Source organism: Tachyglossus aculeatus, chromosome 3 (genome assembly GCF_015852505.1).
Source record: "Tachyglossus aculeatus isolate mTacAcu1 chromosome 3, mTacAcu1.pri, whole genome shotgun sequence".
Taxonomy (NCBI): Eukaryota; Metazoa; Chordata; class Mammalia; order Monotremata; family Tachyglossidae; genus Tachyglossus; species Tachyglossus aculeatus.
Genome location: NC_052068.1, coordinates 11,831,217 through 11,846,816, shown reverse-complemented (window position 1 = coordinate 11,846,816; position 15,600 = coordinate 11,831,217). Strand labels below are relative to the sequence as shown.

The following is a 15,600-nucleotide window of genomic DNA, read 5'->3' as shown; positions in this document are numbered from 1 at the left end:
ATAATAATAATCATTATAATAATTATCTTTATAATAATATAATAACTATATTATTGTAATTATGTAATAATTACATGTAATGATAATACAAAGTCACACAGCTGATAAGTGGTGGAGCTGGGATTAGAACCCTCAACCTCTGACTCCCAAGCCTATGCTCTTTCCACTAAACCACACTGTTTCCTATGTGCCTGGCACTGTACTAAGTGCTGGGGTAGATGCAAGCAAATTGAGTCTGACACAGTCCATGTCCCTTATGGGGCTCACAGGCTCAATCCCCATTTTACAGATGAGGGAACTGAGGCCAAGTCACCTGTCATCCGGGGACGGGTTCGTTCAGTGATCGGCAAGGCGAGAGAGAGAGAGAGAGAGAGAGAGAGAGGCTGGGGACGAAAAGCCTGAGTTTTATATAAAATTTATTCCGCTAGGCGGATTGAATTATTTAGTTGTTTAGGCGCAATGGATTGAGCTTCCCTTTCGGGAGGAATGTAATCAATTAGCAATATTCGAGCTTCCCTAACGGGAGGAACACAATCATACGTTAATCGCGCGTGGGTGAGGCGGCTAGCTCTCACCCATGTGCACTTCGCACTCGGGAAGAATCCACTTACTTTCCCAGATGGGAGGAATTCATTCCATTCCCCGCGCACTTGGTGGGCGGCTAGCTCTCAGCATGTGCTCTTCCTACATGGGAGGAATCCACTCATGATTCCCATCAGCAGCGGGGCTCCTGGGTCCCACCGACGAGACAGTCACCCGTCCCGCGGCCCTTGCCTCAGTGTGTTGGTTCTGGTTGCAGAGTGGGCACCTGGCCTTCTGGGCAGAGAGAGACACATGGGCCGCTGCTGCTGCGTGTCTCGGTGCTCTGACCCCAAAAGGTCAGAGGCGACAGGTATTTATCACCTGTGCCCCTTGGCCATACCAGCTTCCAGCCTCAGTTTATCCAATCTCTGCCCTCCCCCATCCTCCATATCTAATTTGATTGGCACGGGGGTGAGGGACACCTTCTGTATTCCCGGCTCGGGCTGTCAATCTAGCAGATTTGGTCGTGGGGGGTGGGATCCCACCCTCACTTCCAAGTTCCAAGATTTTGACCTTGAAATGGCCGGTATCCCCCCTTGCAGTGGAATTGCTTGGTCACGCACAGGGCTTCCATGCCAGTATCTCCTGGTCTCATGCTCCAGCGTGGGCTGAGGTTACTTCGAACTCAGATCCGGGCCTGTTGCGGGCAGAGATACCCAGCGCTATGCTCAGCCAGCCCCTGGACAGACATAGAGAAGCAGTGTGGCCTAATAGATAGAGCACGGGCCTAGGAATCAGAAGATCGCGGGCTCTAATCCCGGCTCCACCAGTTACTTGCTGTGTGACTTTCACTTCTCTGGGCCTCAGTTCCCTTCTCTGTAAAATCAGGATTAAGACCTTGAGTCCTACGTGGGACAAGAACTGGGTCCAACCTAGTTTACTGTGTCCACCCCAGTGCTTAGTACGATGCCTGGCACAGAATAAGCACTTAAAAAATATTACAATTATTATTTCACAGGCTGGGGTTAATGGCTCAGCCGAGGTGGCGCTGAGGGAAAGGGCTAAAGTTCCTGAGGGAAGGAAACCTTGTCTTTTATCGAAATCGATCAATCAGTCAATTGCATTTATTAGCTGCTTACTCTGCCTTAAGTCCCTGGGACAGTTCAACAGTAGCTAGGAATATAGATGCTAAAAGAAAAAACTGCAAATGTACGGAAAGCAATAGAGTTTAACGTATGACGTAAGTGCCCTAGGAGTCGCATGGCCTAGTGGAAAGATCATGTTCTGGGGGCCAGAGATCCTTGGTTCTAATCCTGCCTCTGCCACGTGCCTGCTGTGTGACCTTGGGCAATCATTTTTAATGTGCCTGTACCTCAGTTACCTCATCTGTAAAATGGGAATTCAACACCTGTTCTCCCTCCGACTTAGATTGTGAGTCCTGAGTGGGACACGGATTATTTTGTACCTTTCCAGCACTTAGAATAGTGCCTGACATAGTAAACTCATAGAGAAGCAGTGTGGCTCAGTGGAAAGAGCCCGGGCTTGGGAGTCAGAGGTCATGGGTTCTAATCCTGGCTCCACCGCTTGTCAGCTGCGTGACTTTGGAAAAGTCACTTCACTTCTCTGGTCCTCAGTCCCCTCATCTGTAGAATGGGGATTAAGACTGTGAGCCCCAAGTGGAACAACCTGATGACCTTGTATCCCCCCCAGCGCTTAGAACAGTGCTTTGCAAATAGTAGTCACCTGTCTACATGTTTTACTTCGTTGACTATCTCCCTCTTCTAGACTGTGACCTGTTGGTGGGTAGGGACCGTCTCTTTATGTTGCCGACTTGTACTTCCCAAACACTTAGTACAGTGCTCTGCACACAGTAAGTGCTCAATAAATATGATTGAATGAATTGAATGAATGATTAAGTGCTTAACAAATGCTATTATTATTATTATTATTATAACAAATACCACAGTGGTTCCAGGGAGGGGCTAGACTGTGAGGCTGGGAGCAGGGAATGTCACTGTTTATTGTACTTTTCCACGTGCTTAGTGTGGTGAGCCCACAGCAAACTGCCTTATTAATGACTGTTTGTGATCCTGTGAATGACAAGAAGGAAGAGACTGGGGAAGGGGCTGATGGGCTCTATCTGAGACAGGTGATGGTGGGCCTGTTGGGGGAAAGCAAGGAGGGAGTTGGCCTCGTGTCTCTCATGCCTCCCATCCTCGTGTCTCTCCCCACTTCAATCCATACTTCATGCTGCTGCCCGGATTATCTTTGTCCAGAAACGCTCTGGGCATATTACTCCCCTCCTCAAAAATCTCCAGTGGCTACCAATCAACCTGTGCATCAGGCAGAAACTCCTCACCCTGGGCTTCAAGGCTGTCCATCACCTCGCCCCCTCCTACCTCACCTCCCTTCTCTCCTTCTCCAGCCCAGCCCGCACCCTCTGCTCCTCCGCCGCTAATCTCCTCACCGCACCTCGTTCTCGCCTGTCCCGCCATCGACCCCCGGCCCACGTCATCCCCCGGGCCTGGAATGCCCTCCCTCTGCCCATCCGCCAAGCTAGCTCTCTTCCTCCCTTCAAGGCCCTACTGAGAGCTCACCTCCTCCAGGAGGCCTTCCCACACTGAGCCCCTTCCTTCCTCTCCCCCTCGTCCCCCTCTCCATCCCCCCATCTTACCTCCTTCCCTTCCCCGCAGCACCTGTATATATGTATATATGTTTGTACATATTTATTACTCTATTTATTTATTTATTTTACTTGTACATATCTATTCTATTTATTTTATTTTGTTAGTATGTTTGCTTTTGTCTCCCCCTTTTAGACTGTGAGCCCACTGTTGGGTAGGGACTGTCTCTATATGTTGCCAATTTGTACTTCCCAAGCGCTTAGTACAGTGCTCTGCACACAGTAAGCGCTCAATAAATACGATTGATGATGATGATGGGCCTTTCTCTCCCTGTTCTACCCAGTAACGGGCCTGGACCAATCAGTGATTGCCACATAGAGCCACACCTGTGACACCTAAGGCAGGTAAAAGGTGGTTGCTTTGAATCGTGAGGAAGTACATGGAGATAGCATGAAGAGCACCCGGAGCAGAAGCCTGCAGTGAAGCAAGAAGGAAGCCCACTGAGAGCAGCACTTGGAAGCAGAAAGAAGTAGCATTGGCAGAACGGGCTCCTTTGACCACAGACTGGACCCTTGGTGGAGTGGGTGAGTGTATGTATCTGTCACTAACTTTCACTCTGGTAAAACGAAGTTAAAACCTTTCCCCAGTAACCTTGGTGGTCAGAGGTGTGGTTTGACTTCTACTACGTGTCACCGAGGCTCCCCCGATCCAGGAAGATCCTGGTTGGTACGAACCAGGGGCTCGTGGCACACAGTATAGTGCTCTGCGCACATTAAGTGCTTAATAAATACCATTTATTGACAGATTACAATTTAGTACAGTGTTTTGCCCGCAGTAAGTGCTCAATAAATACGATTGAATAATAAATATGATTGAATGAGTGAGTACCTAAGTATTTGGGGAGTGGGGACTCAACTGAATGTGTGATGCAGCTATGCAGTAGTAATAATTATGGTATTTGTTGAGCACTTAACTATGTGCCAGGTACTGTACTGAGTACTGGGGTGGATACAAGCAGATCAGATTAGACACAGTCCGTGAGCCGCGTGGGGTTCACGGTCTCAATCCCCATTTTATAGATGAGGGAACTGAGGCCCAGAGATAGGAAGTGATTTGTCCAAGGTCACACAGCAGACAAGTAGCAGAGCTGGGATTAGAACCCATGACCTTTTGACTTCCAGGCCTGCAGTTTAGACACTCTGCTCAGCTGCTTCTCAGTTGTGTGTGTGTTTTTGAGGGGGAATAGGGTGAAGTTAGACTGCAGACTGTGAACTCATTATGGGCAGGGAACATGTCTGCTAATTCTGTTGTACTCTCCCAAGCCCATACACTTCTCTCTTCTATTTCTAACTTTCTCACTGTACCTCGATCTCATCTATCTTGCAGCTAACCCCTTGCCCGTGCCCCGCTTTGGCCCGTACCGTGCCCGGTACGCCCTCCCTCCTCAAATCTGATAGACAATTATTCTCCCCACTTTCAAAGTCTTATTAAAGGCCCATCTCCTCCAAGAGGCCTTCCCTGACCAAACCCTCCATTCTTCTTCCCCCATTTCCATCTGCATCACCCTGACTTGTTCCCTCTATTCATCTCCCCCTCCCAGCCCCACAGCACTTATATCTGTAATTTATTTATGTTAATTTCTGTCTCTTCCGCCCCCCAGACTGTAAGCTCATGGTGGGCAGGGAATGTGTCAGTTTATTGTTCATTCATTCATTCAATTGTATTTATTGAGCGCTTACTGTGTGCAGAGCACTGTACTAAGCGCTTGGGAAGTACAAGTTGGCAACATATAGAGACAGTCCCTGCCCAACAGCGGGCTCACAGTCTAGAAGGGGGAAACAGACAACTAAACAAAACATATTAACAAAATAAAATAAATAGAATAGTAAATATGTACAAGTAAAATAGAGTAATAAATCTGTACAAACATACAGGTGCTGTGGGGAGGGGAAGGAGGTAGGGCGCGGGGGAGGAGAGGAAGGGGGGGCTTAGTCTGGGAAGGCCTCCTGGAGGAGGTGAGCTCTCAGTAGGGCTTTGAAGGGAAACAATTGTTACAATTGCTACATTGTATGCTTCCAAGTGCTTAGTACGGTGCTCTGCACACAGTAAGTACTCAATAATATGGTTGAATGAGTAATTTAATTAATTCATTCATTCAATCACATTTATTGAGCGCTTACTGTGTGCAGAGCACTGTACTAAGCGCTGGGACAGTACAATTCAGGAACAGATAGACAATCCCTACCCAACAATGGACTCACATTCTAGAAGGGGGAGACAGACAACAAAACAAGTAGACAGACGTTAATACCATCAAAATAGATAATTATAATTATAGATATGTACTCTTTAAAAAATAGAATAATATGCATATATATACACAGGTGCTGTGGGGAAGGGAAGGAGGTAAGACAGAGGAAGGGAGTGGAGGCGATGGGGAGGGAAGGAGGAGTAGAGGAAAAGGGTGGGGGAATCAGTTTGGGAAGGCCTCCTGGAAGAGGTGAGCTCTCAGTAGGGCTTTGAAGGGAGGAAGAGAGCTAGCGCTTAGTACTGTGCTCTGCACATAGCTAAGGCTCAATAAATATGAATGATTGATTGAAATGTACTTTTCCAAGCACTCAATATGGTACTCTGCACACAAAAGGCATTCTCTAAATACCACTGATTGACTCTTCAAACCAGTCAACCAATCATTAGGATTTCTTGAGCATTCACTGTGTGCCAGGCACTGTGCTAAGCACTTGTGAGAGTCAGTACAATAAAGTCAATGCAAAATGGTCTCTGCTAATTTGATTGAAGTGAGTTTAATACTCTGGACTAGGCACTTAACCGGATTCTGTGACTGTAAAATTAGGATAATTCCTCCTGACAGAGTCATTGTGAGGTTAATGAAGATCATGATTATAAAGGGCTTTGAGCTTCTTTCCAGAAACTTGTCAGACACCAGAGGTCCCTCATCACCTCCTGACTGTCATAGAAATTCTTGAAATGTTTGCTAAGCCTCCAGAAGGTTAAAGGGGCCATGAGCGTATAAATTTTGTCTGGAAATAAATCCCTGAGCCAGACCAGCCCTGATATTGTCCTTTAAATTTTCTGGTGTGGTGGCCAGCGGCTGGGACGTTTGAAAGCAACCATCTCAGGAAGATGATGATGGTGTTTGTTAAGCGCTTACTATATGCCAAGCACTAATCTTAGCGCTGGGGTAGATACAAGGTCATCAGGTTGTCCCATGTGGGACTCACAGTCTTAATCTCCATTTTACAGATGAGGGAACTGAGGCACAGAGAAATTAAGTGACTTACCCAAAGTCACACAGCTGACAAGTGGCTGAGTCAGGATTAGAACCCACGACCTCTGACTCCCAAGCCCATTCTCTTTCCACTAAGCCACACTGCTTAGCTCTTTGCTGGAGTTCTCCCCTTCCTGCCTCCCCCTACCCTCAAGCCCCCAATGACTTCCAAGTTGCCTGCGTTGGGGAAACCCTGCTTTTGAAAATTGGGTTGTTTGGGGGATAAAAGGAGGCTGTAACTTGCAACTTTTTTTTATTACAGCTCCAAAAATCAGAGACCAAAGCTGATTCAGATCTAAAGTTTCTGTGGTGGCTACAGAGCTCTTTAGTAAACACTCAATTCCTTTCTGCTCCTCAATCTCTGGCATTATTTAGAGGACTTCAGAGGGGGCTGGGGTCTCCAACGAGCCAGAGAAAGTGTCCAGAAGTCGTGAGGAGAATCTCGTCCGTTTCCCCCTCCCGCCCTCCTGATGACCAGACCCAGATGCAACACCACAGCCCCGAAGTGGCTTTCTGTGGCCCTGCTTCTGAAGGGAGGTGAGGTGCTTTCAAATTCATTCATTTGTTCATTCAGTCAGTCATATTTATTTTGTTAATGATGTACATTTAGCTTTAATTCTATTTATTCTGATGACTTGACACCTGTCCGCATGTTTTGTTTTGTTGTCTGTCTCCCCCTTCTAGACTGAGCCTGTTGTTGGGTAGGGACCAACTCTGTATGTTGCCAACTTGTATTTCCCAAGGGCTTAGTACAGTGCTCTGCACACAGTAAGCACTCAATAAATACAATTGAATGAATGAATATTTATGGAGTGCTTACTGTGTGCAGAACCCTGTACTAAGTGTTTGGGAGAGTACAATATATCAATGAACAGACACATTCCCTGCCCACAATGAGCTTACAGTCTAGAGGGGGAGACAGACATTACTATGAATAAATGACAGATATGAATCAAGTGGAAAGAGCCAGGGCTTTGGAGTCAGAGGTCATGGGTTCAAATCCTGACTCTGCCACTTGTCAGCTGTGTGACTTTGGGCAAGTCACTTAACTTCTCTGTGCCTCGGTTACCTCATTTGTAAAATGGGGATTAAGACTGTGAGCCCCCTTTGGGACAACCTGACCACCTTGTAACCTCCCCAGCGCTTAGAACAGTGCTTTGCACATAGTAAACTCTTAATAAATTCCATTATTATTATTAAAACTGTGAGCCCCACATGGGACAACCTGATCACCTTGTAACTCCCCTGGCGCTTAGAACAGTGCTTTGCACATAGTAAGTGCTTAACAAATACCATTACTATTATTATTATAAGTGCTGTGGGGCTGGGAGGGAGGGATGAATAAAGGGAACAAGTCAGGGTGACATAGAAGGGAGTGGGAGAAGAGGAAAGGAGGGCTTAGTCAGGGGAAGAGTTCTTGGGGGAGATGTGCCTTCAATAAGTCTTTGAAATGAGATGTGCCTTCGATAAGTCTTTGAAATGGGAGAGGGTAATCGTCGATAGGATATGAGGAGGAAGGGCGTTCCAGGCCAGAGGGAGTCAGCTCTGGCTGCAGGGCCGAGATCAGAGCAGCCTGTCTGGATGGGGGTCTGATTCAGAGTCCCAAGGTGACCCCAGGGTGCCCACCATCTCAAGGTCAAATGCTACCTCGTGACCACCCGTGCCATTAAGGCAGAACTCGGAAGTGCGGGTGGGATACTGCCCCCACAACCAAAACTGCTAGATTGACAGCCCAAGCTGGAAATACAGAAGGTGTCCCTCGGCCCCTCGCCAAACAAATTGGGTACAGAGGAGGCGGGGAGGGTGGAGATTGGATAACCTTAGGCCAGAAGCTGGAATGGCCTAGGAGCACAGGCGATAAATACCTGCAGCATCTGATCTTCTGGGCATTGGATCAGGTGACATTCAGTCAGTCAGTCATATTTACTGAGCACTTACTGAGTGCCAAACATTTTACTAAGTGCTTGGGAGAGGTCGATATACCAATAAGCAGACACATTCCCTGCCCATAGCACACTTACAGTTTAGGGGGTGGGGACAGACATTAATATAAATAAACTACAGATACGTACAGTCCGTATGAATCTGCACCTCTTGGCTATCAGCTTGTGGGCAGGGAGCAAGACTATCAACTGCATTATATTGTAATAATAATAATAATGTTGGTACTTGTTAAAGTGCTTATTATGTGCCAAGCAATGTTCTAAGCGCTGGGGTAGATACAAGGCAATTAGGTTGTCCCACATGGGGCTCACAATCTTAATCCCCGTTTTACAGATGAGGTAACTGAAGCACAGAGAAGTGAAGTGACTTGCCCAAAGCCACACAGCTGACAAGCGGTGGGGCTAGGATTAGAACCCACAACCTCTGACTCCCAAACCCAGGATCGTTCCACTAGGCCATGCTTTTCCAAGTGCTTAGTACAGTGTTCTGCACGTAAGCATTCAATAAATACCATTGACTGATTGTAAGAGTACAGGTCCAAAGCCTTAGGACGGATGGAAGGGAAAGGGATTCCCAAATCCTCTCATCCTCCACTAATTATCATCTGCGTCCTAATCCTGGGAGAAGCTGGGAGAAGCAGCACCGCATAGTGGAAAGAGGACGGGGCTGGGAGTTAGAGTATCTGGGTTCTAATCCCAGTTCTGCCAATTACTTCCTCTGTGGTCTTGGGCAAGTCACTTAAATTCTCTCTGCTCTGTTCCTCAACTGTAAAATGGGGATTAAATACCTGTTCTACAGTCTTCTAGACTGTGAGCCCGCTGTTGGGTAGGGACTGTCTCTATGTGTTGCCAACTTGTACTTCCCAAACGCTTAGTGCAGTGCTCTGCACACAGTAAGCGCTCAATAAATACGATTGATTGATTCTCCCTCCTACTTAGACTGTAAGCCCTATGTGGGACAGGGACTGTGTCCAGTCTAACTTGTAACACCCCAGTGTTCGGCACCTAGTAAGCAGTCAATAACTAGCATTAAAAAAAACCCCTACCCTGCCATGAACTGTTTGTTCACCTCCAGGAAAATGGGAGAGGGACTCGCTGGAAAAGGTGACCAAATTCTCTGTATTCCCCCAGAAATAAAGCTTGTGGTGATCAGGGAATGTATCAGTTCATTCATTCATTCAGTAGTATTTTTTGAGCGCTTACTGTGTGCAAAGCACTGTACTAAGCGCTTGGGAAGTACAAATTTGCAACACATAGAGACGGTCCCTACCCAACAGCAGGCTCACCGTCTAGAAGGGGTTGACAGACAGACAACCAAACAAAACATATTAACAAAATAAAATAAATAAAATATGTACAATTAAAATAAATAAATAAATACATACAGTAATAAATACGCACACAGTTGTATTATTCTCTCCCAAGTGCTTAGTACAGTGCTCTGCACACAGTAAGTGCTCAATAAATACGATTGATTGATGAATGGAAGTAGCAGAACGGTGCTTTGCACCCAATAAGCGCTTAACAAATGTCATTATTATTATTATGGGCTCACCCCCAACAACCTGAAACTGACACACTCAGCCAACCAGGTTTGGCTGCCCTGTTTCCCTCAGCTTGTAGCTTCCAGCCTCCAGGGCCCACTGACTCCTTTCCTTGCTGGACTGATCTTCAGGCCGAAAGCGAACGGTTATTTCTTTTTTTTTTGTTGGCGTTAGGCTGAGGGGAAGTCATGGTGTGTCAGATAATAGATGGATTTTTATTCAGCTCAGCCACTGCTGGGAAGCTTTTCAGAACTACGTTTTCCTAAAGGACCTGGATCTTGAGATTGCAAAGGAAAGTTGGTTTGGGGTTTTTCTTTGCGTTTTATCCTGAAGAAATGGGGGAAGAGCATATACTTAATTCTCGTGATTTCAGTTTATCTGACTTTTTTTTGCCCCCAGACATGCTAAATTTGAGACAGGATGGGGAAAAAGAAAGTCTTGTTAGCCTGCTTAGAAAACCGCTTGGGTCGTAAAGGATTTTGTTCAAGAAAAGATAGTATGGCTTAGTGAATGGAGCATAAGTCTAGGAGTCAGAGCACCTAGCTTCTAATCCCAACTCTGCCACTTGCCTGCTGTGTGACCTTGGCCGAGTCACTTAATTTCTCTGGGCCTTAATTTCCTTAACCATAGGGTGAAAATACCTGCTCTCTCTCTAATAATAATCACCTTGTGTCCTCCCCAGCGCTTAGAACAGTGCTTTGCACATAGTAAGCGCCTAACATGCTATTATTATTATTATTATTTTACAGATGAGGAAACTGAGGCCCAGAGAAGTGAAGTGACTTGCCCAAAGTCACACAGCTGACGATGGGCAGAGCTGGGATTTGAAGAATTGAATGGAGTGGCACGGCAGGGAAGACAGCAGCCACTTCAGTGCTTAGAGAAGCAGCGTGGCTCAGTGGAAAGAGCCCGGGCTTTGGAGTCAGAGGTCATGGGTTCAAATCCCGGCTCTGCCACTTGTCAACTGGGTGACTTTGGGCAAGTCACTTCTTCTCTGGGCCTCAGGGACCTCATCTGGAAAATGGGGATTAAGACTGTGAGCCCCCCGTGGGACAACCTGATCACCTTGTATCCTCCCCAGCGCTTAGAACAGTGCTTTGCACATAGTAAGCACTTAACAAATGCCATTATTATTATTATAGTATTTAAGAGCTTAATATATGCTAGTCGTACTCAGCATGGGGGTGGCTACAAGCAAATTGAGTTGTAGACGCGCCCTGTCCCATGTGGGGCTGACAGTCTCAATCCCCATTTTACAGATGAGGGAGCTGAGGCACAGAGAAGTGAAGTGACTGGCCCAAGGTCACACGCAGACAAGCGCTGGAGCCAGGATTAGAACCCACGACCTTCTGACTCCCAGGACCGTGCTCTATCCACTAGACCACGCTGCTTGTAAGTACTTAATGAATACCATCGAGTACAACAAACTTATGTCCAGACTACAGATCTCTGGGGACTGGCCATACATTTGGTGATGCATTTCAAATGATGAAACTCAATCAATCAGTGATATTTTTTTGAGTGCTTACTATGTGCAGAGAGCTTGGAAGAGTACAATATAACAGAATGAGCAGATACGTTCTCTGACCATAATGATCTTAGGCTAGCCCCCTTATTAACAGGGGTTCAGTTCCATTCATGTGAGCTTGAACGTAAACATTTTAGAGACAGGGTGAACCACTGAGAGGAATTTAGGAGTCCTGAGGCCTAAAACTCGGGCCTAACATTTGCCGGATGATATAGGATGAATCATTTTTGATTAAGAAGTCTTTATCCTCACCACCTTTTTCAGCATCATCAGCATGTTCATATATATGGTAATTTAATTGTAGTATATTCAAGGATTTATTTTGATTATTTGTAAATTTGTCTCCACCGCAAGAGTGAAAGCTCTTTATGACCAGGAAATGTATCCTCCCCAAAAGCTTAGTTTACAGTATGGCATCTCAATCAAACGATAGTATTTATTGAGCTCTTACTATGTGCAAAGCACTGTACTAAGCGCTTGGGAGAGTACAGTATAACAATATAACAGACACATTTCCTGCCCACAAGGAGCTTCCAGCCAATAAATCCTATTACCAATACAACTATTACTACTACTATTACTGCCATTACAACGAGCTTAGAATGAGTCTAGAGGGGAAGATGGACCTAAATAGAAGCACTGTGGTTCAGTGGAAAGAGCCCGGGCTTGGGAGTCAGAGGTCATGGGTTCTAATCCCAGCACCGCCACTTGTCAGCTGTGTGACTTTGGGCAAGTCACTTCACTTCTCTGTGCCTCAGTCATCTCATCTGTAAAATGGGGATTTAGACTGGGAGCCCCATGTGGGACAACCTGATTACCTTATATCTCCCCCAGCACTTAGAACAGTGCGTGGCACATAGTAAGTGCTTAAGAAATTCCGTCATCGTCATAAATATAAATGAATATGTTAAAGCTCTGTAATTTAGTGCTAGGAGATGTTATAGGCTAGTTCATGAGTGTGTGTAATAATAATAATAATGATGGCATTTATTAAGTGCTTACTATGTGCAAAGCATTGTTTTAAGCACTGGGGAGGTTACAAGGTGATCAGGTTGTCCCATGGGGGAGCTCATAGTCTTAATCCCCATTTTCCAGATGAGGTAACTGAGCCTCAGAGAAGTTAAGTGACTTGCCCAAAGTCACCCAGCTGACAATTGGTGGAGCCAGGATTTGAACCCATGACCTCTGACTCCAAAGCCCTGGCTCTTTCCACTGGGCCACGCTGCTTCTCCCGTACAGGAATGGGGTGAAAATGAGAGGGAGGAGGTGAAGCCATACCTTCGACTTGGGGACTGCATGGTTTCCTTGCAGGACTAGAACAAACACACCGGTGAAAAAGATCAACCTGAAACAGTGACCAAAGAGCTAGAATTAGAACAGTACTTTGCACATAGTAAACACTTAACAAATGCCATCATTATTATTATTATTATTAGAATTAGTAGGTGAGCCAGGACGCGGCCACCATTTTCCATTGGACCACAGGTCTGGGCTTTCAGCTTCCACTCTGAATCCAGGGAAGGGGCAATAATAATAATAATAATAATGATGGTATTTGTTAAGAGCTTACTATGTGCAAAGCACTGTTCTAAGCGCTTGGGGAGACAAGGTGATTAGTTTGTCCCACGTGGGCTCACAGTCTTAATCCCCATTTTACAGATGAGGGAACTGAAGCCCAGAGAAGTGAAGTGACTTGCCCAAAGTCACACAGCTGACAATTGGCGGAGTGGGGATTTGAACCCATGACCTCTGACTCCAAAGCCTGGACTCTTTCCATTGAGCCATGCTGCTTCTCTAATCCTGAGATTGAGCCCAGGTGACCCTTCCCCCAGCTCCCCTGAACCACCCGTGCCAGAGGTCTTGCAGAATAGAGATATAATAATAATAATAACAGTATTTGTTAAGTGCTTACTATGTGCCAAGCACTGTTCTAAGCGCTGGGATAGATACAAGTTAATGAAGTCCCACGTGGGGCTCACAGTCTTAATCCCCGTTTGACAGATGAGGGAACTGAGGCCCAGAGACGTTAAGTGACTTGCCCGAAGTCACTTAGCTGATAAGTGGCAGAGCCAGGATTAGAACCCATGACCTCTGACTCCCAAGCCCGGGCTCTTTCCAATAAGCTGGCAAGCTGGCATTGGATGGTAAGGGCCCTGACCTCTGAAGACAGAGCTGGAACCCTGATGGTTCTCTTGTAGGGCAGTAAAACCAGAACTGTCCACCCTGGAAGTCACAAGAGATCATCTTCAGAGCTTGAAAACCACTCGTCCCAAGTGCCTGGGAGGTGGAAGGTAAGACGTGTCCCAGGTAACGGAGGATGGAGAAGACATGTCCCAGGTGATGGGGGATGGAGGGGAAGACATAATAATTAATATATAATAATTTATAGTAAATTATTACTATAATAATAATATATTTATATATATAAACGGAGGGGAAGACATAATAATTAATATATAATAAAATTATAGTACTTGTTAAGCGCTTACTATGTGCCAAGCACTGTTCTAAGTGCCGGGGTAGATACAAGGTAATCAGGTTGTTCCACGTGGGGCTCGCAAGTTTAATCCCCATTTTACAGATCAGGTAACTGAAGCACAGAGAACTTAAGTGACTTGCCCAAGGTCACACAGCAGACAAGTGGCGGAACGGGGATTAGAAGTCAGAGGTCATGGGTTCAAATCTCGGCTCTGCCAGTTGTCAGCTGTGTGGCTTTGGGCAAGTCACTTCACTTCTCTGGGCCTCAGTGACCTCATCTGTCAAATGGGGATGAAGACTGTGAGCCCCCCGTGGGACAACCTGATCACCTTGTAACCTCCCCAGCACTTAGAACTGTGCTTGGCACATGGTAAGCACTTAATAAATGCCATTATTATTATTAGAACCCACGTCCTGTGACTCCCAAGCCCGTGGAGCGGGAGAAATGACCCAGGTGATGGGGGATGGAGAGGAAGACATAATAATAATGATTATGGTATTTGTTAAGCACTTACTTTGTGCCAGTCACTGTACCAAGCACTGGGGTGGATACAAGCAAATCGGGTTGGACCCAGTCCTTTGTCCCAAGTGAGGCTCACAGTCTCATTTCCCCATTTTACGGATGAGGTAACTGAGGCACAGAGGAGTGAAGTGACTTCCCAGTGTCACACTGCAGACAACTAGCAGAGCTGGGATTAGAACCCATAACCTTCTGACTCCCAGGCAGAGACTCTGTCCACTATGCCATGCCCCAGGTGATGGGGGATGGAGGGGAAGACATGTCCCTAGCAACTGGGGAATGGAATCAATCTATCAATCAGTGGTATTCATTGAGTGCTATAGTGTTTGGTCACGTGTAGGCCCTCAATATATTTGAATAAGTGAATGAAAGAATAGATGGCTCGACCCTCTAGACTGTAAGCTTGTTGTGGTTAGAGAACTAGGCCAGAGTTGGTACTCAATTCTACTGTCTACAAAGCACTGTACTAAGGACTTGGGAGAGCACAAAAGAGTAAGAAATCCTTGCCATTCATTCATTCAATCGTATTGAGTGCTTACTGTGTGCAGAGCACTGTACTAAGCGCTTGGGAAGTACAATTCGGCAACATATTGAGACGGTCCCTACCCAACAACGGGCTCACGGTCTAGAAGGGGGAGACAGACAACAAAACATATTAACAAAATAAAATAAATAGAATAGTCCTGTCCCCAGGGAGTTTACAGTCTAGTGGGGAAGACAGACATGCAAATGAATTAATAATAATGATAATAACGTTGGCATTTGTTAAGCACTTACTACGTGCCAAGCACTGTTCTAAGCGCTGGGGTAGATACAGGGTAATCGGATTGTCCCATGTGGGGCTCACACTTTTAATCCATTTTACATACGAGGTCACTGAGGCCCTGAGAAGTTAAGTGACTTGCCCAAGGTCACACAGCCGATAAGTGGCGGAGCCAGGATTAGAATCCAAGTCCTCGGACTCGCAAGCCTGGCCTCTTGCCACTAAGGAATGCTGCTTCTCAGGTAGGGAGAGTAACAGAGTGTATAAGTGAAGTAGGTTCAGAGGTTGTGGAAATTTTTGTGTGTGGTATTTATTAAGCCTTTATTATGCGTCAAGCACTGTTCTAAGGTTTGGAGCAGATACATGATAACCAGGTCGGACACTGTCTC

General features: G+C 46.1%; 1 protein-coding gene across 1 annotated transcript in view; it reads right to left on the bottom strand.

The window, feature by feature from the left end:
- The window catches only part of PRAP1 (proline rich acidic protein 1), a 45,518-nt gene that overhangs the window by 18,052 nt on the left and 11,866 nt on the right, over window positions 1-15,600 (bottom strand). Inside the window, exon 2 of the mRNA XM_038744443.1 lies at window positions 12,729-12,795. Coding sequence (XP_038600371.1) covers window positions 12,729-12,795 — 67 coding nt within the window. The remainder of the gene's footprint in view (window positions 1-12,728; window positions 12,796-15,600) is intronic.